The 26,838-nt window shown below is 30.9% G+C and overlaps 3 protein-coding genes, 1 non-coding gene and 2 pseudogenes across 4 annotated transcripts; 3 read left to right on the plus strand and 3 right to left on the minus strand.

Annotated features, from left to right (window-relative positions):
• Positions 1-2,721: 2,721 nt before the first annotated feature.
• LOC124934583 (aspartic proteinase CDR1-like) lies at positions 2,722-4,017 on the minus strand. Its single transcript, XM_047475113.1, has one exon. The coding sequence runs from the start codon at positions 4,015-4,017 to the stop codon at positions 2,722-2,724; it is 1,296 nt and encodes a 431-aa protein (XP_047331069.1).
• Positions 4,018-6,426: 2,409 nt separating this feature from the next.
• LOC124934584 (protein FAR1-RELATED SEQUENCE 5-like) lies at positions 6,427-7,269 on the plus strand. The gene has a single exon (XM_047475114.1). The coding sequence runs from the start codon at positions 6,427-6,429 to the stop codon at positions 7,267-7,269; it is 843 nt and encodes a 280-aa protein (XP_047331070.1).
• Positions 7,270-10,409: 3,140 nt separating this feature from the next.
• TRNAK-UUU lies at positions 10,410-10,482 on the plus strand. The gene has a single exon. It is a non-coding gene; the product is annotated as a tRNA-Lys (tRNA).
• Positions 10,483-16,533: 6,051 nt separating this feature from the next.
• On the minus strand, positions 16,534-17,754 carry LOC124934585 (aspartic proteinase CDR1-like). The gene has a single exon (XM_047475115.1). The coding sequence runs from the start codon at positions 17,752-17,754 to the stop codon at positions 16,534-16,536; it is 1,221 nt and encodes a 406-aa protein (XP_047331071.1).
• A 3,748-nt stretch (positions 17,755-21,502) lies between these two features.
• On the minus strand, positions 21,503-22,071 carry LOC124934586 (annotated as a pseudogene).
• A 2,145-nt stretch (positions 22,072-24,216) lies between these two features.
• Positions 24,217-25,391, plus strand: LOC124934587 (annotated as a pseudogene).
• Positions 25,392-26,838: the final 1,447 nt, after the last annotated feature.

Below are 26,838 nucleotides of genomic sequence, written 5' to 3' on the forward strand. Positions count from 1 at the left end.
CATTTGATGTCTTTAAAATATTGCACAATCCATATGATCAAACATTACATACATTCATAAGATAATCAAACATGAACATTCATATAGACTTCTCTATAATAATCAAACACAATCATAAATATTTGAACATGAAACACAATATTAATTTTTAAAATACAACACAAAATTGATTATATTAGTTAGAAGTTAAGATTAGTGGGTTAAAAATAAAATAATTTAACAAACTAGTTAGTGTTAAAACCGAAAGTTATAAAATTAACTTTCGGTTTTGATGTGTATTTGCGAAGGTTTTAAATATACCTCTCGGTCTTGACCTTGATCAGAAGTTTTTTGGGAATTCTTAAAGCCGAAGGTTTATATGAAAATCTTCGGTTTTTACCCTTCCCCATACTTAGAAAAAAAAATAGATTTTTTCAAACATGGGTAAAACCGAAGGTTTATATGAAAACCTTCGGTTTTTACCCTTCCCCATACTTAGAAAAAAAAAATAGATTTTTTAAACACATGGGTCAAAACCGAAGGTTTATTTGAAAACCTTCGGTTTTTACCCTTCCCCATACTTAGAAAAAAAATAGATTTTAAACACATGGGTCAAAACCGAAGGTTTATTTGAAAACCTTCGATCTTTACCCTTCCCCATACTTAGAAAAAAAATTAGATTTTTTCAAATATGGGTAAAACCGAAGGTTTATTTGAAAACCTTCGGTTTTTACCCTTCCCCATAGAAAAAAATTAGATTTTTTCAAACATGGGTAAAACCGAAGGTTTATTTGAAAACCTTCGGTTTTTACCCTTTCCCATACTTAGAAAAAAATTAGATTTTTTCAAACATGGGTAAAACCGAAGGTTTATTTGAAAACCTTCGGTTTTTACCCTTCCCCATACTTAGAAAAAAAATAGATTTTTCAAACATGGGTCAAAATCGAAGGTTTATTTGAAAACCTTCGGTTTTTACCCTTCCCCATTTTTTTAAACAGCGGTCAAAACCGAAGGTTTTCAATTAAACCTTCGGTTTTGGCGATGCGTTTTTTTTTAAAATTTTTTTGAAAAGTCAACCAAACATAATTATTTAACAACATATTAAACCAAACCAAACCAAACATAATAACAATAATTCATAAATATTAAAACATAACGCATAAAAATATTAATTGTCATAAACCCATAATAAATCCATAATAAATCTAGAAATTAATTATTAGATGGGGTGGAAGGAGGGGGTGGTTGATTCAGTCGACTCCTCAACAATACAAGTTCCTGTTCGAGATTCTCTAATCTCTGAGACATTTCGGCCCGGTCCGCTTTGATTTCACTAAGCAAACGACCTCTTTCCGCATCCCTTAATCGGATTTGTTCCATTTCCAGCGTCATCTTTCTTACATCTTCCTCACGTGCCGCAATTTCTGATTGTGCTATCAGATTCTGGTAACACGGATGCAGTTTCTCCGGTGTACGCCGAAGTCTCTTCCATGCCGAATCACCCATATCCTAAATGCATTTCAGATATATGTATATATATATTAATCAAACAAAATAACGTAAACTAACATAAATCTAGATCTATAATATATATATATATATAAACTTAAGAAATCTAAATCTTATAATAAACAAAACAAAAAAAACCAAATGAAACAAATTACCTGAAGAGAGGAGAAGAACCCGCGGCTTGGAGGAGGCAGGCGGCGGCGGCGGAAGAGAGAGAAAGGAGAAATGAGTGGAATGAAAAAGAGAAGGGTTAGGGTTTGTATTTATAGAGGTTGATGCCGAAGGTTTTCAAAAAACTTTCGGTTTTGATATTAGTCAAAACCGAGGGTTTATTAAAGACCCTTCGGAAAAAACCATTTCAAAATTTAGAATTTTTTTTATTGAGCAAAACCGAAGGTTCTTTGTAAAACTTTCAGAAATGAAATTTTCAAAAAAGGCAAAACCGAAGGTTCTTTGAATAACCTTCGTAATTAAAAAACCAAGGGATTTCAAAACTGAAGGTTTTTACAATAACCTTCGCAATTAACCCACATCCAACACTTAGAATTTTTTTGGGTTTTTTGGGAAGGTAAAAACCGAAAGTTCTTTGTAGAACTTTCGGTAATAATGAATAAAACCGAAGGTTTTATACCCCTCTCGGAATCTATTTTTATCCCGAAGGATTTGTTCCTCTCGGGAGTATTTAGGAGAGGTTTACAAAACCTTCGGGAAAAACCGTCGATAAAAGTCTTTTTTTTACCAGTGGTAACTCATCATAGAAAGAAATTTAATGCTTGCAAAATGCTGAATTACCAATTCCCTTGTCCTCCTTTGAATTCCTCGATTTTCTTGCAGTCCCGACTAGGCATGACAACGAGTATCTATATAAACAAATATTGAATGAAATTAAATTATTATACATATTTTAAACATCAAATTCGCTTTTACTCCTGGTTTATTATTTCAAATATTATTCCAATCTGTTTCTTTGTATTTAAATAATTATTAGTTATGTAGATTGTGTTTTATAATATTTGAACTTAAAAAATAGCCTTGCCAGTATATGATTTGTAAACCTTTCCAATCAAACTTCGAAACTTAACATGTAAATAAAATAATAATTCCAACATAATTATGTTTATTTAAACATTTAAGATTTGATGCAAATTATTGTAACACATTTAAATATGTTAACTCATTCAATATAAAATAATTATTCAAATTCTTTGCTCATATCCTTTTATTTTTCAAGTACTAAATTTGATGCATTGAACAATCAGTTGGCTTGAAATAAATTTTCCAATTTTTAAGATCATATCCAATCAAGTAGTCCATTTGTGACATGTGCCCAAAAATGGCTACACCAAGATCATTATCTGGGACTATCACTAGACATGTAAGATCCATATATCGTATCGTTGTACTTGTACTTGTCAAAGCCAAGTTAGCGCCTCCAGCGAAATGGAAGATAATTGTCGGAAATTGAATGTTTGTGGTGTTCTTATAGCAAAGTTTATAGTCAGCTTCCGATGGATTTTGAACTGGTATGGCGACTCCAATCGCGCTTATAAGTTCATCCTCCAATTCTTGATACATATCTGTCGGTAAATAAGTTAGCATTGAGCCCGAGTCTATAACCATGTTACCTTTCTCAACAATCTTTTTATTTTCAATGGATTTAGTTACTCTTTTGATTCTCTTATTTTGAATGGTGATTGCTTCCAATGTGACATAATATAAATGGAAAGGATATTTTGACACCAACCGGGTGGATACCGTTCCACGCCCAGACACAATCGCGTTAGCTCCAAAGCTGATTTTACTTCTTGTATTTCGTTCCATCCAATTCACTAGGCAATACGAGAACTTACCGCGAATTAAATGTCCGAGCTGGCCAACGAGCGAGAGAGGCCCACGTCCAAGACCAATGATTCCAGCTGTGTTCATATCAAATCCACCTTTGTTGGCATTCGAACACCCATAAACCATATTCGGGAGTAAAGTGTTTCCAATTTTATAAGTCTCTAATGCTAAATCCCCATATGTGATGGATTTGTCTTTATAGGTTACCTTATATTCACATTTGTGAGTTGCCTCCAAACAACCATGAATATTATGTCTTTCCAAGGATTTGCATTGAGTTGTATTACATCGCAATACATTATAGGTCAATGAATTCCTCGAATTAAACATGGGTTGAATCTGCTCGTAACACTTCATACATGGGAGACACTGAGTCCAGACAATAACGCTTGCCGTGTCAATGGTTGCCAATTGCTTGACGGGTGGTGTACCAATGGAAATCTCCATGAGGTACTCCTCAGGAGTTTTCACAAGTGTTGACTCTATGTCACTAATTTCCTTCGCGTGGTCGGGGAGTTTTAAGATAGACTTGAAATGTGACAAGCGGGATCTAGAGCGACGGATGGCTCTTTCTACAAGGTTCGTTTGGCTGACTAATGAGTCGAACATTGGCGATTCAATCGAATCTTGATGGATGAGATAAGTAGAAAAACCAATAAATTTTGATGTATTGGTATGTTGAGCCATTGAAAGTTGTAGCATGAAATATAGGATTAAAATGATTGCATGGTAGAAACAAATGCTAGCCATGATAATATATAGATGGAGAAAGAATTCACCAAACTGAAGAATTTATAGATGTGTAAAAAATTTAAACTTAAAATAAAAAAATTATAGATGTTTCAATAATGTAAAAAGAAAAAAATGTGTAAAATCTCAATTCACTTCGTATGTATTACGGTAATTCTATACAAAGATATAAAAAATGTGGAGTTTGTTATATAAATATCCTTTCAATCTCTTTATATATATAAAATATCTACATTCTCAAAATTTCAAAATAAACTCTCATCAACATTTTTTTAAACAAATCAAAATTTAAACATATTATAGACATTTATATTTTACTCTCAAATTTATAGTTTATATATTTTAATAAATCTGAAATTATTATTTTTTTAAATTCTATATACAAAATTATTGCACAAATTATTAAATAAAGAATTATTTTTAGAGGCGTCGTTTTGTCTGTCGAAATTCGTAAATAAATAATTTTGGATTATAAAAAAATAATATGTTAAATTATAGACCATCTAAACATACTTCAAGTCCACTCGGTAAGGTAAAAAGAATGGTCGATCATGAGATATTTGACTGCCTTTTCCCTTTTAGGAAAGTAGTTGAAGAAATTGGTGCACTTGATAAATCTATAGTAAATTGTCATTACTCATTCTAAATAAAAAATGAGATTTTGTTTGTTGGAATCGGTAAAGTTACTAGTAAAATAAATAATTATGCAAATTTCATATTTAATATAAATCAAAATAATGTGAAATTATAAATTTATGACTTATGAGTATATTTGTTATGAATATAAAATGAGGATATCTAAGTAATATTTTTAATTTTATGAAGGGGTTACATTATAATGGACTAAATTATAATAACTAACATAATGTTGGTTATTTTGTAAGGTCCCCATTTGAAGTACAATAATTTCTCCTTCACGCTCCCATCAACCAAGAGAACACAATTGACGTATGCATTCCTATTTTAATTTCTCACAATTTAAATTATGTTCCGATCCGAATAATTCTAACAATTGATATTAAGATGTCATAATTTAATTTTGTAAGAATATATATCATTGGTGTAGATATATGTATAGCCGTCAATTTGGGTTAGACTCGTTGGGTTGACTCGTCCCGCCAAACAATTTAGACGGGTTGGGTTAAAATATGCAAATTGCTTTTCCCACCCCCTCCCATATTCCCACCCCCGCCTAACTCCTTAATTAATTTTAAAATGACTTATTTATCCCTACCACCTTTATATATTTAAAGATTTCTTATTTTATTTATTTTATTTTATGTTATTATTGAGTGTTTTTATTAAATATAATTAATTAATTAGTTTTTAATATTTTTTTTAACTTTATTTATTTAATTAAAAATACAAAATATTATTATTTTTATATTATAATTATTTAAAATATATTAAATATTGAAATATATAATAATTTAATAAAATATAAATATTTTATATTTTATTATATTAATTATATATATATATATATTAAAATACTTACAAAAAAAATTATTTATCAAATAATAATTAATAATTAGTCTAATCATAATATTTTAATTAATAATATTATATATTAATAATTAGTCAAACATAATATTTTTAATTTTAATTAATAATATTATATATTAATAATTATTTTTAATTTTAATTAATAATATTGTATATTAATAATTAGTAAACATAATATTAATAATTATTAATATTTTTATAAATAAAATTATCTATTAAATAATAATTAATAATTAATATAATCATAATATTTTATTTAATAATATTATATATTAATAATTATTCAAACATAATATTTTTAATAATAAATCTTAATAATATATATATTAATAATTAGTCAAACATAATATTTTTAATAATAAGTCGCTTCACCGCCGCCATAAATTAACAAAATCAAATCTAAATAACAAAATTTGTTTTTTGTTGATAAATCAACACCGAAGAATCAAATATACTTTTAACATGAATAACCTCAATTTCGATACATTTTCAGATAATTGGACATTTGAGAATGATATTCCTAGTGGAGAGAGCATCTCCAACAACAAATCTCGATTGCGATTATACACCTGAATTTACCACGGACCAGGTTAGTTATTATCGTTGTTTTATGCATATTTCTTATTTATTTTTGGAAAAGATTAATATCAATTATAAAATTATAATAAAAACTAATATAAAAAACTAATTGAGTTCTTTCATTATTATTTTAAATAGTTATTTGAAAGTAGAGAAGATATGATAAATTGGGCGAAAATAGCTGGTTTGAAAAATTGTATTTTGGTAGTGATTAAAACATCTACTAATTTAAAAGGCGGTAAGTTGCCAAAGTGTCATTTAATGTGTGAAAGAGGAGGAAAATACAAACTGCCACGTTATTTTGTTGATGGGCAATCCTTTAAAAGGAATACAGGGACAAAAAAATGTGAATGCCCATTCGAGCTGCGAGGTGTACCAATATCTCCAAAAGGTGTGATTCCAGAAGGTGTGATGTGGCATTTAAGGGTTGTATGTGGTTTCCATAACCATCAATTAGCAGAATCTATGTATGGTCATGAGTACCCGTCTAGGTTAAAACCAATGGAGCTACAGTTTGTGCTCGACATGGCCAATAGCACCGCACCTCGTGAAGTTCTTAATATATTGAAACAAAGAGACCCGTCAAACACTACAGGGATCAAAACCATTTACAATGCCATTTTCACAAATAAATCCGCCAAACGGGCCGGCCTAAATCAAGTCCAGTATGTCTTGGAGCAGTTAATTAAAAAAAATTACCTCCATGATTACCGTACAAATCCAGACACCAATGAAATTACGGATATTATTTGGGTTCACCCTAAAAGTCTGTTACTTTTTGTCAACTGTCCATCCGTGTTGATTATTGATGCCACATATAAGACCAATGAGTATCGGTCACCACTATTGGAGGTTGTGGGTATCACATCCACAATGCGAACTTACTCGCTTATGTTCGCATATCTAAGCAATGAAAGGGAAGAGCAACTAACATGGGCATTAGGTACCTTACAAAAGTGGATGCTTGAAAAGGGGACATCGTTGCCATCAGTGTTTGTTTCCGATCGGGATATGGCGCTTATTAATGCCATTGAAATATGTTTTCCTACGACGTCACATCCTTTGTATTTGGCACATAAACCAGTGCGTAATGAAAAAATGTAGGCCTATGCTTGGTCTAAAGTGGAACAAGTTTAATGCGTCATGGCACTCGCTCATTAATTCATCCACACAGTGGTCTTACCATCATAAGTGGAAAGTCATGCGCGAGGAGTACAGGCGATTCCAGGGTGCTCTAAATTACCTTTGGGAGACATGGTTACATTCTTACAAAGAGCGATTTGTTTCAGCATGGATTGATACATGTATGCACCTCGGGAGTAATTCAAGTAAAATGTGTAGTTACTTTTTAACTTTAAATATTGTACTATTTAAATTCCAACCATTATTAAAACACAATGCATTTTTCTATTGCAGGGCGAAAGGGGCACATGCGAGACTTAAAATGTATTTGGGAGATACCATGTCATCCCTGGAAACATCTTTTATAAAAATACATAAGATGTTAACAAATCAGTTTGGGGAAATTCAAAAGTCGTTCGAGAGATCTCTCAACATTCCACGCCATACACATTTACATGACAACATTTTTTATCAAGTAAGGTGTCGAATTTCACTACAAGCAATGGAGTTTATTAATGCTGAGCTGAAATGCGCCGAGGAAGCATCTCACCAACTAGCTGGCAAATGCAACTGTTCAATTAAAACAATATACGGATTGCCTTGCAAGCATGATCTTGCACATTATCGGTTCCTTTCCATTCCAATTCCAATACAGAGTATCAACGCTCATTGGAGGAGGTTGTCTATGAACGGTCATGAATACCATGACGACGGAGCACGAGCTAACAGGACATCTAAAGTTGTTGAGATATTAGATGGGATGGATCCACAAATGCGAGAGCAAATGATAGATCGGTTTTTTAATATTGCGGATCCATCTCAAAGTACAGTTCGAGCCCCTTCGTACAATACAGAACATAGAGGTCGACCTATAGGAAAAGATGAACAGAGCAAACGTCGCATACCTTCTTTTGTTGATATATCCACTTCAAGTTCTAGGGCCACTCAAACGAATGCATCGTCTCGAAAGAGAAGACGTGGGAGGGGGTCGGGGGTTCACAATACTTTGTCGACCCATGATCACCCTCCCGTTTCACCCTTCCGTGATACCTACATTGAGAAATACCTACGGTTATGCAGCCTTATATTTCTCATACTGTTGACGTTGAACCTGACGGTCACTGTGGATTTAGGGCGATAGCCGCACTAATCGGGTATGGTGAAGAAGGTTGGATTCAAGTACGATACAATCTTATGGAGAAGATTCAACAAAATAAGCGTCAATATGATCAACTTTATCCACATCGGGAAATGGCAGATAATCTATTATTTTTATTAAAATATTTCGAGCAACCGACACCAGAGAGGCATTGGATGGACTGTATGACTTTAGGAATTGTCATCGCATCAAGGTACAACCTTGTACTACATACATTTGGTGAGAGTAATTGTAGTTGTTTTACTCACTTACCATTAAGGTCCCCTCCAGTTCCAGACCTAGAGCGCCGAGAAATAGCTATCGCCCTTGTTGGCCAACACTTCGTACAAGTTTTTTTACACCCTCATTATCCTGTACCACCCTTTCCAATGTGGTGATGTAATCATTCATCTGACGAAGCTAAAGGATGGGCAACTAGTTATATAACACGTGCTAATTTGTGGTACGAAATAACGGGTACAGGACCTAACGGCGGTGCTGAATTTGGAGGAAATATCGATTAGAATTTTTATTTTTATATTTTTATTTACTTTGGTGTATTTTTATTAGAATTTATATTTTTAAATTTTTATTTACTTTGGTGTATTTTTTTATGACATGTGTACTCTTTTCTAACCCAGGTTAAAATACTTAATATTAAGAAATTAAAAGATAAAAAAATCTAAAAGATATATAATTAATTTTAAATATTATATATTAATAATAAAATTATAATAAATTAATTAAAATAAAATAATAATTTTATATAAAATAAATATTTTAAAAAGTTAAATATAAAATATTTTAATAAAAAATATTATTAAAAATATTATGCATTATCACTAATTATTACTATATAATATATTAAAGACTTTATCTTTTTTATTTTTATTTATTTGTTAGATAATTTTATTTATAAAAAAAATTGATTTTTATAAGTATTTAAAAAATATATATATAATTAAAATAATAAAATATAAAATATTTATATTTTATTAAATTTGTACACATTTTAATATTTAATATATTTTAAATAATTATAATATAAAAATAATAATATTTTGTATTTTTAATTAAATAAATAAAGTTAAAAAATTTTAAAACTTAATTAATTAATTATATTTAATAAAAAACTTAATAATTAAATAAAATAAAATAAGTAAAATAAATAAAATAAGAAATGTAAATATATAAAGGTGGCAAGGATAAATAAGTCATTAGAGATCACTCGACCGATCTCATCCACTTGAACATTTTTATTTGTGGAAAAGGTGGATTTATAGTTGATTGAGGAGTGAGGGAGGAGGGTGGGAATATGGGAGGGGGTGGGAAAAGCAGCTCCCTAAAATATTAGGAACCCATTTAGAAGTGGGCCTACACGGGCCAAACAACTCGGGTCGCGGGCCTAGACGGGTCAGGTTTGGATTGACCCGCGGGTTGGCAAAAAAAAATCTAATCTGATTTATAGCCTAACCCTTAGTTTTTTCGGGAAATTTGACGAAATGACCTTAAAGACTGGGTTATTTGACCTGGTGGTAATTTGATAATTTAATTGCGCTCGTGGTGATTTTATTTTTTTTGGACGATTTTGCCCTTGTCGCGAAACGCTAAGTCACTTAGCGTTTCGCGAAGTGAAAATGTGTGAAATGTCCAAATTACCCTTACTATTTAATATAACTTCCCTCATTTTTTTCATTTCTTTTCTTCTCCTCCTTCTCTCTAAACTGGGCGGCGGCGATCGGCGGCGATGGCGGCGAAACGACAATGAGTTTCACGACGAGCACGAGCACTGTTCCACTTGGTACGTTTATCTTATGATATTTCAAGTTTATTGATGTTTGGTTTATGCACCTTCGAATCACTGTTGTTTAGGGTTTACTTCCCGTTTCGCTAAGGACTTACCGTTTCGCTAAGGACTTCCCGTTTCGCTAAGGACTTCCCGTTTCGCTAAGGACTTATCGTTTCGCTAAATATTTTAACATGAGTTGTCTTAGCTCAGCTGGTAGAGTGCGTGGCTTTTAACCATGTGGTTGTGGGTTCAATTCCCACAGATGGTGTTTTTATAATTTTTTTTTTTTTTATAATTTTTTTTTTTTTACTTTTGCATAAATCAAATGCTCATTTGTAGAGAAATGATTATTTTTAATTTGATACATAAATGAAATGGTATAGAAAATGTTTGTTTGTTTTTTTTACTTTTGCATAAATCAAATGTTCATTTGTAGAAAAATGGTTATGTTTTAGTTTGATGCATAAATGAAATGGTATAGAAAGAAATGAAACAAAATCAGCTTAAACATTCATTAACAAATACCAAAAGCAGCTTAAACATTCATTAACAAATACCAAAGAAAGTAGTTCACTTTTTACATATTATTATTTTCTTAATTAGAATTAATTTATTTATTTACTGAAGTAATCTTCAGTCCTGCCCTTGAATCCAATTTGTCCAAAAGTCAATGCCAAGAACAATCTCAAGTGTCAAGTAACCAGCCTAACCTGTTTGTTTACTTGTTTATGTATATTAATATTAGAAAGAAACAGAAATATATTTTAATTGCTCAGTCCCAATGCTGGAAAGAGTCCGTTGATCGCCGGAATACTGGAAGGTGCTAACCATCCGATCAACCCAAACCCAATCACGTTCAGATCTTTCCGTAGCCAATCCCTCTCGAAACTACAATCAATCAAACAAACAAATTTCAATTATACTTTTATTTTTTTACATTACATACATACATACATGATCAATCAAACAAACAAATTTCAATTATACTTTTATTTTTTTACATTACATACATACATACATGATACATACCATGTAAGCTTTCCACCTAAGGCTTTTGCAACCATCAAAGGATTCATGGCTCTAACTGGGATTCATGGCTCTAACTGGAGCCTTTAAGAATCCTGAGCTCAGTCTCACCGGTGATGAAGACAGACAAGATCCGTTTCGCTAAGTGCTTAGCACTTAGCGAAATGCTAAGCACTTAGCGAAACGCTAAGCAGTTAGCGAAACGGTAAGTCCTTAGCGAATCTTCCCTGAAACGGAACTCATATGATCCAAGATTATATGCAAAACCCATTAATGAACCACACTTAACGAAATGGTCAAATATGAACCAAATAACAAATATGAACCCACAAATATGAACAAATATGAACCAAATATGAACGAAATATGAACTGGTTTTGAAATGAAGAAAATGTAAACATGAACATAACTGTTTATCAGATCTGAAATGAACATCTACCTCGACGACCTTCAAATCCTTAGAATCGGAGATTTGCATACCCTAAACCATAAAATCGGAAACCAGCATGCAAAATAGATTTAGGGTTATAAATCTTGTAAATCTGTATAGATAAAAACATAAATGGATTATGTTAGAAGATCTTGTAAATCTGTATAGATCTGTATAGATAACCGCCGCCGTCCGTCGCCGCCCGTCGTCGCCGCTGGCCGTCGTGAAGGAGAGAACGGGAGAAGAGAGAGAAAGAAAACTAAGAAAATGAAAATATTTGAGTATTTATACTAACCCTAATCCACTTCGCGAAACGCTAAGTCACTTAACATTTCGCGACAAAAGCAAAATCGTATAAAAAAAATATAGAACCACGAGCACAATTAAATTATCAAATTACCACCAGGTCAAATAACCCGGTCTTTAAGGTCATTTCGTCAAATTTCCCAGTTTTTTCCCTCCCAGAAAGCACTACAATATTCAATACTTTTATTTATAATTTTTATAATATGAATAATAGTGGTGATTTTTTCTTGAGTGTTTTTTTTCAAGTATATTATAATCATATACAATTTAGAATTATTTACCGCTTAATTGATTCAAGCTGACTATAAAGGGTCGGTCAGGAGATCTTTGACAACACAATTAGGGAAGCAGTTGAAGAAATGGGTGTACCTGATAAATATTTTGTAAGTTATCAAAGAAGTTAGTTCGGTCGTGATTATTTGAAAAATTAAAACAAAAAAATATAATTTTAATGCTCTCATCTATTATATCACTAAATTCAAAAATATATTTTATTTTAAATTATTATTTTTTTATTTTATCATTATATGTTAATATAATTAAAGTTTTTTTCCCATAAAAATACTCACCTCTAAAAATTATTACCAATAATTATTTTCCAAATATTCAAGTTATTTAAATAATCTTGATCCGAACATGTCTTAGTTGAAGGGTTAACTTTTTCAATAAATTTTTAAACTTAAAGTGAATAATCTTAAGAATCTTAAATATAATTCATTATAAAAATTTAACTTTGAATTCATGATTTTCTATCCTTAACTATGATCCAAAATTTGGGGATGGAAATTGGATTGGGTACTCATATTACTGATGGTATTGACATGAAAATAAAAAATAAAAAATTAGAAAAAATAAGAAAAATAATACTTAAAAAATTATTGAGCTCGTAAATTCTCGAGAAAAATGATTAACTTCCCAACAGACTCTACTAACTTTCCTGAACGAATCTCAGAAAACATTATAATAATAGTATTATGAATGATACGAATCGGACGACTACGATCATTGAAAGTTCGACGATTTCTCTCCAACCAGATAGTCCATCAAAGAATAATTGGGATGGTAACACAAATATGTAGGCCCTCCATATCATCCGTATCAATTCAAACTTCTCAGCAACTACCTAAACACTCGGACATCACCCTATGAATTCCAATAATGCTCCACAAATACTAGTCACCCATCGACAATACAAAAGTAAGTGATTTGTCGATTCAACCTCTTCTTGACACATACGACTAACCAATATAACCTTTTTTCGTGCACATTTCATTTGTTAAAATTTCACCATGAATAACGCTCCATCCAAAAAATGAGATATTGGATGAAATCTTTGACTCCTAAGTTTTTTCCTAATAAGAATTATAAGAAATCATCTTAGAGAACAACTTGTAGCAATACCGCATACGGAAACTATTCATATTTTGCCAACATATAATGTCTTGTTCAGACGGTAACACTTGTTTGCGTCCTACCAAAAGTAAAATTCTATTATGGGACGAAGTCTCCATAATGTTTAATCTTCTTCTATATCTAATTTGACTAAAAAAGCCACTAGACTATGATCAAATAAGTCCTTAACTGTGACATTTCTACATATAGCAATAGAAGAAAACACATATACGTCGTAGTTAGACCTTTGACATTACACCAAATGTCATCCCAAAATCTAATTGAAGACCCATCCCCCATAATGAATCTAGACAACTCACAGAAATTTTCAACATAGGATAAATTCCCCTCCAAATACCATATTCCTCTAGATAATTAGACATTTTGGTTAACCAACCAAACAAATTATTACCATACATACTTCTGATTATCGATGCTCAAAGACTAATCAACTCCATTGCAAATCTACTACACCATTTTGATAGAAGAGATTTATTAATAGAAATAAGATCTCGAATAGACCTCCTTGATCTTTAAAACATTTAACCTTATCCCAACTAATTAGATGACAAAACGATGAGTTAGAAGATCCCCATAGAAATTTACACATTATTTTTTCCACTTTCACTGTCACACTCTTTGGGAGAATGAATAACGACATCATATATGTAGGCATAGATGACAATACACTTTTAATGAGGATTAGTCGACCCCCTTTCGAGATTATTTTACTTTTTCATTTAAACAATTTATATTCCATTTTAGTGATAATCGGATCCCAAAAGACATTGGATTACAATTTAGCACTTAATGATATATCAAAATATGTTGACGGAAGATCACCAATTCTGAACCCAACACATTTTCCAACCTTATCATTCTTCTATTCGAAACAGAATTTGAAAAAAATATGTTTGATTTATTAAGATTAACTCGAAGACCAAAATATGCACCAAATAACCATAAAATATCTCGAAGGTGTTGAAAATTCATTTAAATAGTTTGAAACCATGCAGAGCGTGTCATCAACGAAAAACAAATGTGATATGTCGAAATGATATCTTCTTGATCCACAACTCACTCTACGGATGAGTCCTGAGTTTTCTACGAAAGTCATAATTTTTTAGAGAGATTTCATAACAATGACGAACAAAAAAGTTGAGAGTGAATCACCATATCTGATCCCTCTGGAGTTCTCGAAAAATCCCTGAGAACTTCTATTAACAATGATAGAAAATTTAACTATCGAGAGGTAAAATTTATTCCAACCAATCTATTTTACACTCATTCTCATTTTGTCCATTACATCAAATAAAACTTTCAATTGACACGATCATAAGCTTTTTGATGTCTAACTTGACAAAAATACATTTTTTATCTTTTGAATTAGGTGAATCAATACACTCATTATTTACATTTTATCCTAATTTATATTTTATAATTTTCTTATTTGTGATGGCTAAAAAATAAAAAAAAAACATGAGAAGATTAACACGATCTAATATAATCTTATGGTTAGGTTGAGTGTGAATTTGAGAGACATATTGATATGTTATATATATATAAATAAATATTGAATGAAATCAAATTATTATACATATTTTAAGCATCAAATTGATTTTTACTCTAGTTTTCTTATTTCAAATATTATTTCCAATCTCCTTCTTGTTGATCATATAATTATTAATTATGTAAATTGTATTTTATAATATTTGAATTTAAAAAATAACCTTCTAGTATATAATTTATCAACCTTTTCCAATCAAACTTCATATCTTAACCAGAGTATAAAAATAATAATTAAGGGGTAATAGGTACATTTAACTAAATTTTAAATATATTCCTATACATTATTGTTTTAAGTTATTTATTTATATTTATTTTTGTTTTAAATTGTTTCTCGTACATTGTTTTTATAGATGACTATCTGTACATTTTTTAAAAATAATTCCTTATACATTTATTTTTGTTTTAATTTATATATTCTAAATATCTAAAACAATTTAAAAGGTTATAAAACCATTCATTTATGTTTTGAAAATATGCACAAATCCGTTTTATATCCATTTTTTATTTTTCTAATTGTTAATGTCGGAAAAGTTTTCACATTTCACTTTTCAGCTACATTTTTAGACGGCGATGCATATGTTCTTTTCTATTTACAGACAACGATTTTGCAAACTAAGATAACGATAATAATGTTACTCAGTCGTCTCCTCCATATTTAGATATTATGTGTTTGTGTTGTACCTCAAAATTATCTCTAAGCAATAAAGAATAATGTTGTTAAAGAAATGAAGTAAATAATATCACATAGATTATTTAATATAAAATATTATATCGTAATATGTTTGAATCGTTTATTTAGACATAACTTACAATAAAATAACGGTTATTCCCTTAGCGAGAATGAATGTAAAACAAATGATTAATTAGTTAAAATAAGCTATAATCCAAATATGATAAACACAATCTAGTTAGAAATTTAGATGATCCATGGTTTTAAATTTGTCATCAAGAAACTTCAAAATTCGTCCAAAAAATAAATTGTTCATATTTGGAGTTAAGTACATCATTTTGTACCAACAAGAATCTAACTATTTCAAACAAAGAATCAATGTAAAAAAAAATATATAAGGACCAATTTAAAACAAAATTATATATAGATGTTAGATTATGTTGTCCTAGATAAGTTTTGATCGTGGTTTGGTCTAGGCTCGCGATATAATAAAATAATATAAAATCAAATAAAATTCTAACTATTTGATTTTGAGCCCAATTTTGTGACTAATAAATATATAGTCTTATTAAGAGTTTTATTCACAGCAAAACACACCGAATATTTGTCATTATTTTTCTCTCTCTAAGTTGTAATCTTCTACTTTAACTATAGTGCATTTTTCCTCGTCTTTAGTTTCCACGTAAATCTGGTATTATTTATCGTATTTTTTTTTTTGTTAATATTTCATCTCTTATTTATCTTATTAGCCTCAAATTCATATCCTGTTTTTCAACAATTAAAACTTAATTAATGTATAAGAAAAATTATATATATTACCCAAAATCATATTTCCAACAATATTATGTTTATTTCAACATTTAAGTTTTGATGCAAAATACTGTAACACACTTAAATATTTATTCAAATTCTTTATTTTTGAATCACTAAATAATTTGTTGAGTTGAACAATCAGTTGACTTGAAAAAAATTCTTCCTTTTTTAAGATCATATCCAATTAAGTAGTTCATTTGTAAGAATTGCCCCAAAACGGCTACATCATTATCTGGGAGTATCCCAAGACATATAATGTCCTCATATTGAACCACTGTATTTTCCGAGGTCAAAGCCAAGTTAGCGCCTCCAGCGAGATGGAAGATAATCCTCGGAATTTGAGTGATTATTATGCTGCTGTTCTTATAACAAAGTTTAAAATCTCCCAGTGGATTTTGAAGTGGTATGGCTTGAATCACGCTTTTGAATGCATTCTCCAATTCTTGGTACACAACTATTGGTAAATAACTTAGAATCGAGCCCACGTCTATCATCATATTTCCCTCATTAACAACGTCCTTTTTACCTTCAATGGATTTAGTTACACTCTTGAACAAAATTCTCGTATTTTCCACGGTGACTGCTTCCAATGCGACGAAATATAAATTGATAGACTTTGCGAACAACTTGGTGGATACCGTTCCATGCCCATACACATTCGCGTTAGCTCCAAAGCTGATTTTACTTTTTGTATTTCGATCTATCCAATTCATTAGGCAATACGAGAACTTACCGCCAATTAAATGATCAAGCTGACTAACGAGCGAGAGAGGTCCATGTCCAAGACCAATGACTCCTGCGTTGTTGATATCAAATTGACCTTTGTTGGCATTCGAGCACCCGTAAACCATATTCGGGAGTAAAGTGTTTCCAATGATAAAAGTCTCTAATGCTAAATCCCCAGAAGTGGTGGAATCGTCAAAATAGGTTACCTCGTATTCACATTTGTGAGTATCCTCAAAACAACGAATACTTCTTCCCAAGGCTTTGCATTGAGGTGAATCACATCGCAATACATTATAGGTCAATGAATTCCTCGAATTAAACTTGGGTTGATTCTGCTCGTAACAATTTATACATGGGAGACATTGAGTCCATATGTTATCGCTTGCGGTGTCAATGGCCACCAATTGCTTGACGGGTGGTGTACCAACGAAAATCTCCATGAGGTGATTCACATCAGTTTTCTCAAGTGTTGACTCGATGTCACTAGTTTCCTTCGCATGGTCGTCGACGGGGAGTTTTAAGATAGACTTGAGATTGGACAAACGAGATCTAGAGCGACGAATAGTTCTTTCTAAGAGGTTAGTTTGGCTGACAAATGAGTCGAACATTGGCGATTCAAATGAATCTCGATGAATGAGATAAGTAGAAAAACCTATTAATTTTGATGTATTTGTAGACTGAGCGGTTGAAAGTTGTAGCATGATATATAATAAGATTAAAATGGTTGCAGTATAGAAACAAATGCTTGCCATGATCAAATATAGATAGATAGAGAAGAGACTTAGATAAGAGGTGGAATAAAAATGAATTCATAGATGTATCAAATATATTAAAAAAATCTTAATTCACTATATATTATTGTAATATATACATAAATTTTTAGAATGTATCTTATACCAAGTTTATGTAGATTAAAAACAAAATCAAAATACTTTATCAATAATTGATTCATCAGACATTTTTATAACCTGAATAATCGTATTCTACTCATACACCTCAGCTTATTTTGATAAAAATAATTCTTAGTTTGTGATTGTGTTTTTAGCAACAAATAATAAGAATACACTATATATTCATGATTTGTTTAATAAAGAATTATTAAAATGAATCTTTCATGGAGGCCCTCTTATATTTATATTTATATGTTTGAATTTTTCATGATTTTGATCACTATATATTTGTATGGTAGAAATGATTGGGGTCGAGAATAATTTGACAGAAATGATGTATCGTTCTTTAAATGAATTGAAAATCTAAAAAGAAAAAAAAAGAATTTTCAAAATTATAATTTTTGTAAATTTTTTTATTGAATTTAACATCTACATTATTGTTGAATTATTTTGATGTATTTGTAATATGAGCGTTAGAAAGTTGTAACACGATATATATAAGATTAAAATGGTTGTAAGAGAAGAGACATAAATAAGGGGTGAAATAAAAATGAAATTATATATAGATGTATCAAAAATATTAAATTTTTGTTTTAAAATCTCAATTCACTATATATTATTGTAATATTATGGTAGTAGTTTACATAGATTAATAGAATGTATCTGTATATTCTGTACGTACCAAGGTTATGTAGAGTCAAAACATCATTTACAATTTAATTTGGGGCTAATCAAATATATAGTTATATCTGATATGAATAAAATTTTAAAACTATTTTTATTCCATCTGTAATTGAAACCATTATATTGATTAATATAAATTGAATAATCTAATTTAATATTTATTTTTATCTAATTGCTTAATAAATTTATTTATTTTATTAATTAATGTTTAATTCACATTTTTATATAAATCACGTATATATAAAAATAATTATCGTTAAAAATAAAATATTTTTATTTAGATAATTTTAAATAAAACCCATTTTTTAGGTTAAATGATCCATTTAATTGAAAAAAATCGCTTAAGTACAACGAGAAAAACATGAAATGAGAGTATACAGAGAAACATTTAATTAACTCAAAGATTTTGAAGTAGAGAAATAAAGTCAACACACAAATCACATGTTTTCCGAATTTTACCTCCAACATCGTTATGATAATGACATTATAATAATCATTAACGATTTACTTTAGTTGTTAAATATTCTCCGATTTCTTTCCAACCAGATAGTGCACCAGAAAATTATGAAGATAAATGTCCATCTTTAAATCTCACTTTTATAGTTGCCCTAATCCATTAAAGGTCGTCAAATTTTTGATGTGGCGTTAATCGTCAAAGAGTGTATTGATTCGTCTAATTCTAGAGGCGATTGTTAAAATATAAAATAATATATCCGTAAAATATTATCACAATATTATAAATTGTGATAATATTAATATTGTATTATTATATTATATTAGTTTCTTTATATGTTGATTATAATGTTTATATAATAGACATAACCTATATAACAATTAAATACAATATTTCTCTTTTTTATTCTAACATGGTATAAGAGCATTGTCTTCGGTCTTGAGCATACAATCATAGTATTTTGTTACCTCCGTCAATGGTTATTTTAACTATTGATGGAGGACTCTAATAATTTGTTATTAATATTTTGTTTTTTTATTGGTGGACTTGCATGGGCAACTTCTGGTAGAGATCGTGAAAACCAACCTCGTGACCGAGATAGTGGCCGAGATCGCAACCGTGACTCTAGAGGGGGTAGACAATCCGGTGGAGGTGATTGTTTCAAGTGTGGAAAGCCATGACACTTTGTTAGGAATGTCTCAGCAGTGAAGGGGTAGAGGAGGCGACATGTATGTGGTAGTATGGATGGTGGAAGGGATGACATGTATGGCAGTAGGGATGGTGATAGGAGTCGGTATGGACCAAATAGGAATGTAGATCGATATGATGGTGAAAAAGCAATGATTCTGGTGGAGGTGATAGATAAGGTAGAGAACAATCTAAACCATATGCCCACCAAGGTAGCTTAGTGGTAAGAGTCGGCTTAAAAGACCAAAATGTCACGGGTTCAATTTCATCTAAAAACGCTTTAATTTTAAGCGGGGCATGATTGTGGGGTATTATGCTAGTTCTCATTTAATTAAAATAAACAAAATCTAAAAAAAAATCTAGACCATATAACCGCTGAAGTGTAGAAGGTTTGGTGGATGAATTGACTGAAGTTTTGATGGATAACTGAAGATGTTGTTATCTACTAAGTTAACATGGATACTTCAATCTACATGTTGTGTTCTTTTTTGATGCCTGGCTATGAAACATGGTAGTGGATCAATCTTTTGAAAAGTGTAATCCTTGTACAATTGCCTACTTGCTACTATTATCTGTTCCTAAAATGTTGGGTTCTGAATTTGCTTGCTGCTAGAATGATTTGATGATGAATTCTGAAATGCCATAAAACCAAAAGTTATATGGTGTGGCACAGTTACTCGGGGAAAATTAGTATTTGATGATCATATATGTATAGGCTCTTGGATTTCGTTTGAGTGAATTTGCCTTTTTTTTATAATTGAAAATCAGAGATATGCCAACTTTCAGTTGGCATATTGTTCATATCCATGAAAATAGAGTTCTAAAATTGTGTAAGAAAATCACTTCATGTACTCGTAAAGAAATTTCTTGTGAAAATCACTTCTAATGGTGTCATTGATGAACCTTTCTGGCAGGGGCAGAGTCAGAATGAAAAATTATTTGGGGCTGACTCATTTTCCCGGTTTATTCACTTAATCTTCCCCATTTTTTTTAATTTAGGTGGGACGGAACTCACCCTAACCAAAGGGCAAATCTAGGTTTTTCACTAGACCGTAAGATTTTTGGTATTATACTATTACGTGTATTAATACGTGAACATATTAATCGAATTTTTCTACAAATACCCTTACTAAATAAATCTTCGGCCAACTCTTCCTAAAATAAAATAAATAAACGAAATTTTAAGAAGGATTAGAATACTCGATTTAAAAAACAAAATTATACACGTTAAAGAAAAATTAAGTTAAGAAAACGTGAAAAATTAAATTAATTAGATTTTAAATAAGTGAAAACTAAATATATAAATAAAGAAAATATAAAAATCTAATTTAGTGGATTTTCGCATATTTGATAAGAATATAAAAAAATGGAGAAGATGATTATAATATATTAATGTAAATTGTTTTGAAAAAATAAATAATATATAAATTTATTTATGTATTATTATATAATAAAGAAACTAACATTATAATAATTTTAAAAAATTAAGTAGGAGGGAAGTGTTTGATCACCTAACCTTCCCTTTATTAGATTAAATCCAAAGTCATTAGGACAAATTGTTACATGTTTAAACTTAATATACATATATTTAAAACTTTACCTTCGGCTACAACCCAAACATTTTTTTAATTTAGGTGGGACTTAGTTCTTGAACACAACATCATCATTCCACCTCCTTTTAACATTCAAAGAAGTTGGATTATTAACAAGGTTTCCTTTTAACAACTCTTCTTCTTGTTCAAGCCTTTCATTATGGAGATTTTCCTTCGCTCTTTCCTTCTTTATTTGTTCAAGCTCAGCCATAAGTGCTTATGTATCGGCCTCATCTTCGTCGCCATCATCATCATTTCTTTCATCACTTCTAACTTCTACATCGGCATCATCTGCATCTACATTTCTTGAAATAAGACGATCATCCATATCTTGTCGAGACCCTTAGAGTAAAAGATGACTTCCTTTCCTACTATCTCTATCCTCAACGGACTTATCCTTGGATGGGAAATTCCTTCTTTCACGATCTTCCAACTCATCGCGGAGGTTTCTCTTGTGCACTTCATTCTGAGTGTCTTGAACCTCTTTTCTCAGCTTTAGAGTCGTGTGAGCAACAATGTCCCTCGAATAGTACTTTGGGGGAGGAACCAAAGATTCGAGTGTACCTTGTTCATTCTCACCTTTGGTAGGGGCCATGTTAGTCAAGCTACCGTTGTCATTGTTGTCTTATTCTTAAGTCTTTATATAATCAAACAAGTACCCTCGCTGATGAATTATGAACTGCTGTAAAACCAAAAGTTATATGGGGTGGCACAATTACTAAGGGGAAATCAGTATTTGATGATTATACATGTCTATGATCTTGGATTTCGTTTGAGTGGATTTATTTTCTTCTAGTTGGATTGAAGATTTTGGTAGCTTGGTGGAAATGAGTTTGGTTGTTTTTATTCTTGGGTGAGGAGAGTAATTTGGAAGGGATAAAAGGTTGAATTGGCTAAATTAATTGGTTCGGAAGAGGTGGAATTAATGTGCTTTTTGGATTGTGATGAAAGATTATCTTTAGCGGCGGATTTAAGAAGGTTGGTTTTATTATTAGTCTTGGAGGAGAGGAAATGAGAAGTGTGTTTGTGAAGGATGGTTTAATGAGTTTAGTTTTGGTTGTTGCTGAAATTAGGGAGCTGAATTTGGTAGAGTTTTTTCATATGTTTGTGAAGCTTCGTTTGATTGGTCTTAGTTTGGTTGTTGTTAAGAATAGGGAGTTGAATTTGGTTTGATTTATTCTTATGTTTGTGAAGGATGGTTTAATGAGTTTGGTTGGTTTTTGGAAGAGTTTGTGAAGCTTGGTTTGATTGGTCTGCTTTCTAGGTGGATGATCAATGGATTAGAGAGAAGAGCGAAAAGAAGGAAGATTAAGAATGATGAGTAACTTCTTGGTGTTCGCACTTTCATTTTCTAACTGTCAAACTCTCAATGTTTATTGTTGTTTCATCGTGAGATCGAAAGAAAATATTATAATATAAAATAATATATTTGTAAGATATTATCACAATATTATAAATTGTGATAATATTAATATTATATTATTATAATATATTAGTTTCCTTATATATTAATTATAATGTCTATATAATAGACATAATCTATGTATAACCACGATAACAATTAAATACAATCTTTCTGTTTTTTATTCTAACATTGATAAATGTATTTTTGTCAAACTCGATATTGAGAAAACATATGACCATGATAACTAGGAGTTCTTTTATAACATTATGGATATAATGGATCGGATGAATTAGATTTTGCGTGTCGACAACGAAATTATACATTATCGTGAATGGGAGCTCTTAGGTTTTCTTCAAGAGTTCAAGGAGTATAAGGAAAAGGGAGCCTCTTTCCACTTTCTTGTTTGTTATCGTTACGGAATGTCTTTTTAGAATGATGTTGTTTGCTAAAAATGCGGGTTTATTTCGTGGGATGGAGTTCGGTTAAAGACAATCTCCATTCTTTATATCTCACTTATTCTTTGCATGATTCAGGTAATGAGAGAAATGTCAAGCACCTTCGTGACATTCTTTGGTTATTTGGAGAGTGTTCAAGATTGTGTGTTAATTTGGGTAAGTCTAATATATATTCTTCTCTTATTCAGTTTTATTTAGAAGAAGGATTAAATTAGCTGTATTTTTAGATTTAAAATTGGGGGGTTTTCCATCTACGTATCTCGGGCTCCCTCTAAGTGTTAAGACTAGATCCAAAGGTTCTTGGGATCCGATCAGTTGAAGCTTCCCTTTTGAAAAATTAAGATGATTTCTAAGGGTGGTCGTTTAGTCCCTATCAAGAACGTTTCTTCTTTAATGCCAACTTATATGATGTCTTTGTTTGTCAGAGACTTATATGAAATTGTTAAAAATTAAATAATTTTTTAGCGACACTTAAATAAGCGTTGTTTCTGTTTTTGGCGACGCAAACATATGCATAAGTGATATTTCTTATGACGCTTTTAAGACTATCCACAGCAGGGTGTCAAATAAGGTATCAAATAGGTGTTAAAATAATATTAAATGGTGCAGTAGAGTATAAAAAATAAGTGTTAAAATATGGGTATCAAATTTTGACACGGGACCAAATTTGATGTGGCCCAATCATAGCGTGCCAAGTGGCAGCGCTGGTGGTTACTTTTTTGTTTTTGTTTTTTCTTTTTTAAATAAACTTTTGCATAATAATTGATCAAAAAAATATATATATCATTATTTTTTATTTTTCGAGATTTATAAATAGAGACTTGGTTTGTGTCATTTGGACACCAAAAAATTTCTGAAATTTTCTATCATATTATCATCTTTGTTTGTATCACCTTTCTTCATATCATCATATGGATATTCCCCCAGACCCTTTCAATCTCGAAGAGATTCAACAACAATGGGAGTTGGAGGAATCTTTACTCAAAAGGCAAAAAGAACTTCTCGAAGAGCTTCAAAGGCGAAACAATCGATCACGTAAAAGAAATTCTATAAACAGGGACCATGTAGCTGCCCATCAGAGGCTCATGGCCGACTATTTCGATGAGCCATGCACTTATACTGAAATGCAATTTAGACGTAGATTTCGTATGAGAAGGCAATTGTTTCTCCGAATTGTAGAAGCCGTAACAAATTATAACCATTACTTCACCCAAAGGCGGAATAATGCAGGAATGCTTGGATTGACACCAATCCAGAAGTGTACAGTTTCCATGCGCATGCTTGCATATGGAGTAGCCGGGGATGTCTGTGATGAATATGTGAAAATTGGAGAAACCACTACAATTGAGTGCACTCGTATTTTTTGCGAAACAATAATTGCCTTGTTTCAAGATGAATACTTAAGACGACCAAATGGGGAAGACTTGCAGAGGTTACTCCAAGTTGGACAAGAGCGCGGTTTTCCTGGAATAATTGGAAGTATTGATTGCATGCACTGGGAGTGGAAGAATTGTCCTAAGGCTTGGCAAGGGAAGTTTACTAATGGACACAAGGGCACAACAACAATTATCCTCGAGGCAGTGGCATATTATGATTTGTGGATATGACATGCTTTTTTTGGCATGCCCGGAACATTGAACGATATTAATGTATTAGACAGGTCACTAATTTTTTACGACATTGAGTCTGGTGAAGCTCCTGCTGTGAACTTCACTGTGAATGGTTGACAATACAATCTTGCCTACTATCTTGCTGATGGAATCTATCCTAAATGGCCCATCTTTGTCCAATCAATTCAAATGCCCCAAGGAGACAAAGCACAATTGTTTGCAAAACAACAAGAAGCATGCAGGAAGGATGTAGAACGTGCATTCGGGGTACTCCAAGCATGGTTTGCTATTATTCGCCAACCAGCTAGGATGTGGAATATTGATGGCCTAGGTAAAATAATGAGGGCATGCATAATTTTACATAATATGATTGTGGAGGATGAACGAGATTCGTATTCACGAAATTGGGAAAATATCGACTTCAAACGTTCGAATAATTATGGGTCTAGTTCCTCAGTTAATGTCTAAAGAGAAGTGCTACCTCAATTTCAAGTGCATGTTCAAGGCCGATCTGAATCAAATATTCATACTAGGGCCGATCTACGTGACAAAGCACAACATATTCAATTGAAGAAAGATCTTGTCATGCACATTTGGAATAAATTTGGAACAACTCTCGATTAGAGTTTTAAAAACACTACTTAACAAATTACCAATGTTTAGAGTGTTTGTTTTCTTCTTCGTTTTAAATAATATTTGTATGTTTGATTTACCAAGTGATGAATAATATTGTTTGTGGTTTAAAAAAATGAAATTATGTATAAATGATGTGGAAGTGATAGAAAGTGAAAAAAAAAATTTTTGATACCTTAAATAACACCCTACTGTAGGATATGCTAAAAACTGGGTGTTAAACTGACGTGACAGGGTATTAAATGAAAAAATTTGATACCCTGTTATGGATAGACTAAGTGTCATCGAAATATTTTTTTTAGTGGTATAGTATCACAGATTCACAAGTAGGCAACATATCCATTTTAATAATTTTTATTTATTTTTAAATGAGTGTACAAACATTTTTTAATATATAGTTGAAGCTAATTCGAGGTCTCACATAAAAATCAGATAAATATTTTTTATTGTGTTTTTTACTATGTTTGGTATGAAAATGGTGTAATTAGGTAGATGTATGTGTGGTTGAATATGAATATGAATATGAATATGAATATGAATATGAATATGAATATGAATATGAATATGAATAACTAAATTTTAAAAATGGTTTATAAATTTTTATTGTGATATATTTATATATTTTTTAAAATTTATTTTTATTTTTTATGATTGAATATGCCAACATTTTTTATCTATTTATATTTGAATATGCCAACATTTTTTATTTATTTAATATGCCAACATTTTTTTAATAATTATAATTAAAAAAAATATATAATATTGTTAATCTATTAAGTCTTGGTAATAATTTTTGTTGTCAAATCACTAAACGTGTACATACATTTCATTTTATGATTGATAATATTTAGTTTATTACGTGTTATCCATACACAAACCTAGCTATATATACCAAGCCAAATAAATTCACCAAATATAAACTCATTGAAATCCGAAAATAAATGTTATTTCTTTATAATTGTAGTTTATTAATACATATAAAATAATTATTCAAACTAGGAAGATTCTTGTGCGACACGCATGGATAAAAATATATTGTTATTAACATAGTTGGTTAAAGAGTTGTACTTGTTTTTGTTAGGTTGCGAGTTCGAAATTTATGAGCGGGTCAACCTAAAATCCGACACAAGTATCTATTTACTCTCACATATATATCCATATTAACCACAGCGCTCGACCTGGCAATCCGGACACTTTCAAAATTAAGTATCATTTTATATATATATAAGTTCAACTTTTTAAATTTGATGAACGCGGGACGTTGTAACAATATAAGTTCAAC

Source organism: Impatiens glandulifera, chromosome 4 (assembly GCF_907164915.1).
Source record: "Impatiens glandulifera chromosome 4, dImpGla2.1, whole genome shotgun sequence".
NCBI classification, from domain to species: domain Eukaryota; kingdom Viridiplantae; phylum Streptophyta; class Magnoliopsida; order Ericales; family Balsaminaceae; genus Impatiens; species Impatiens glandulifera.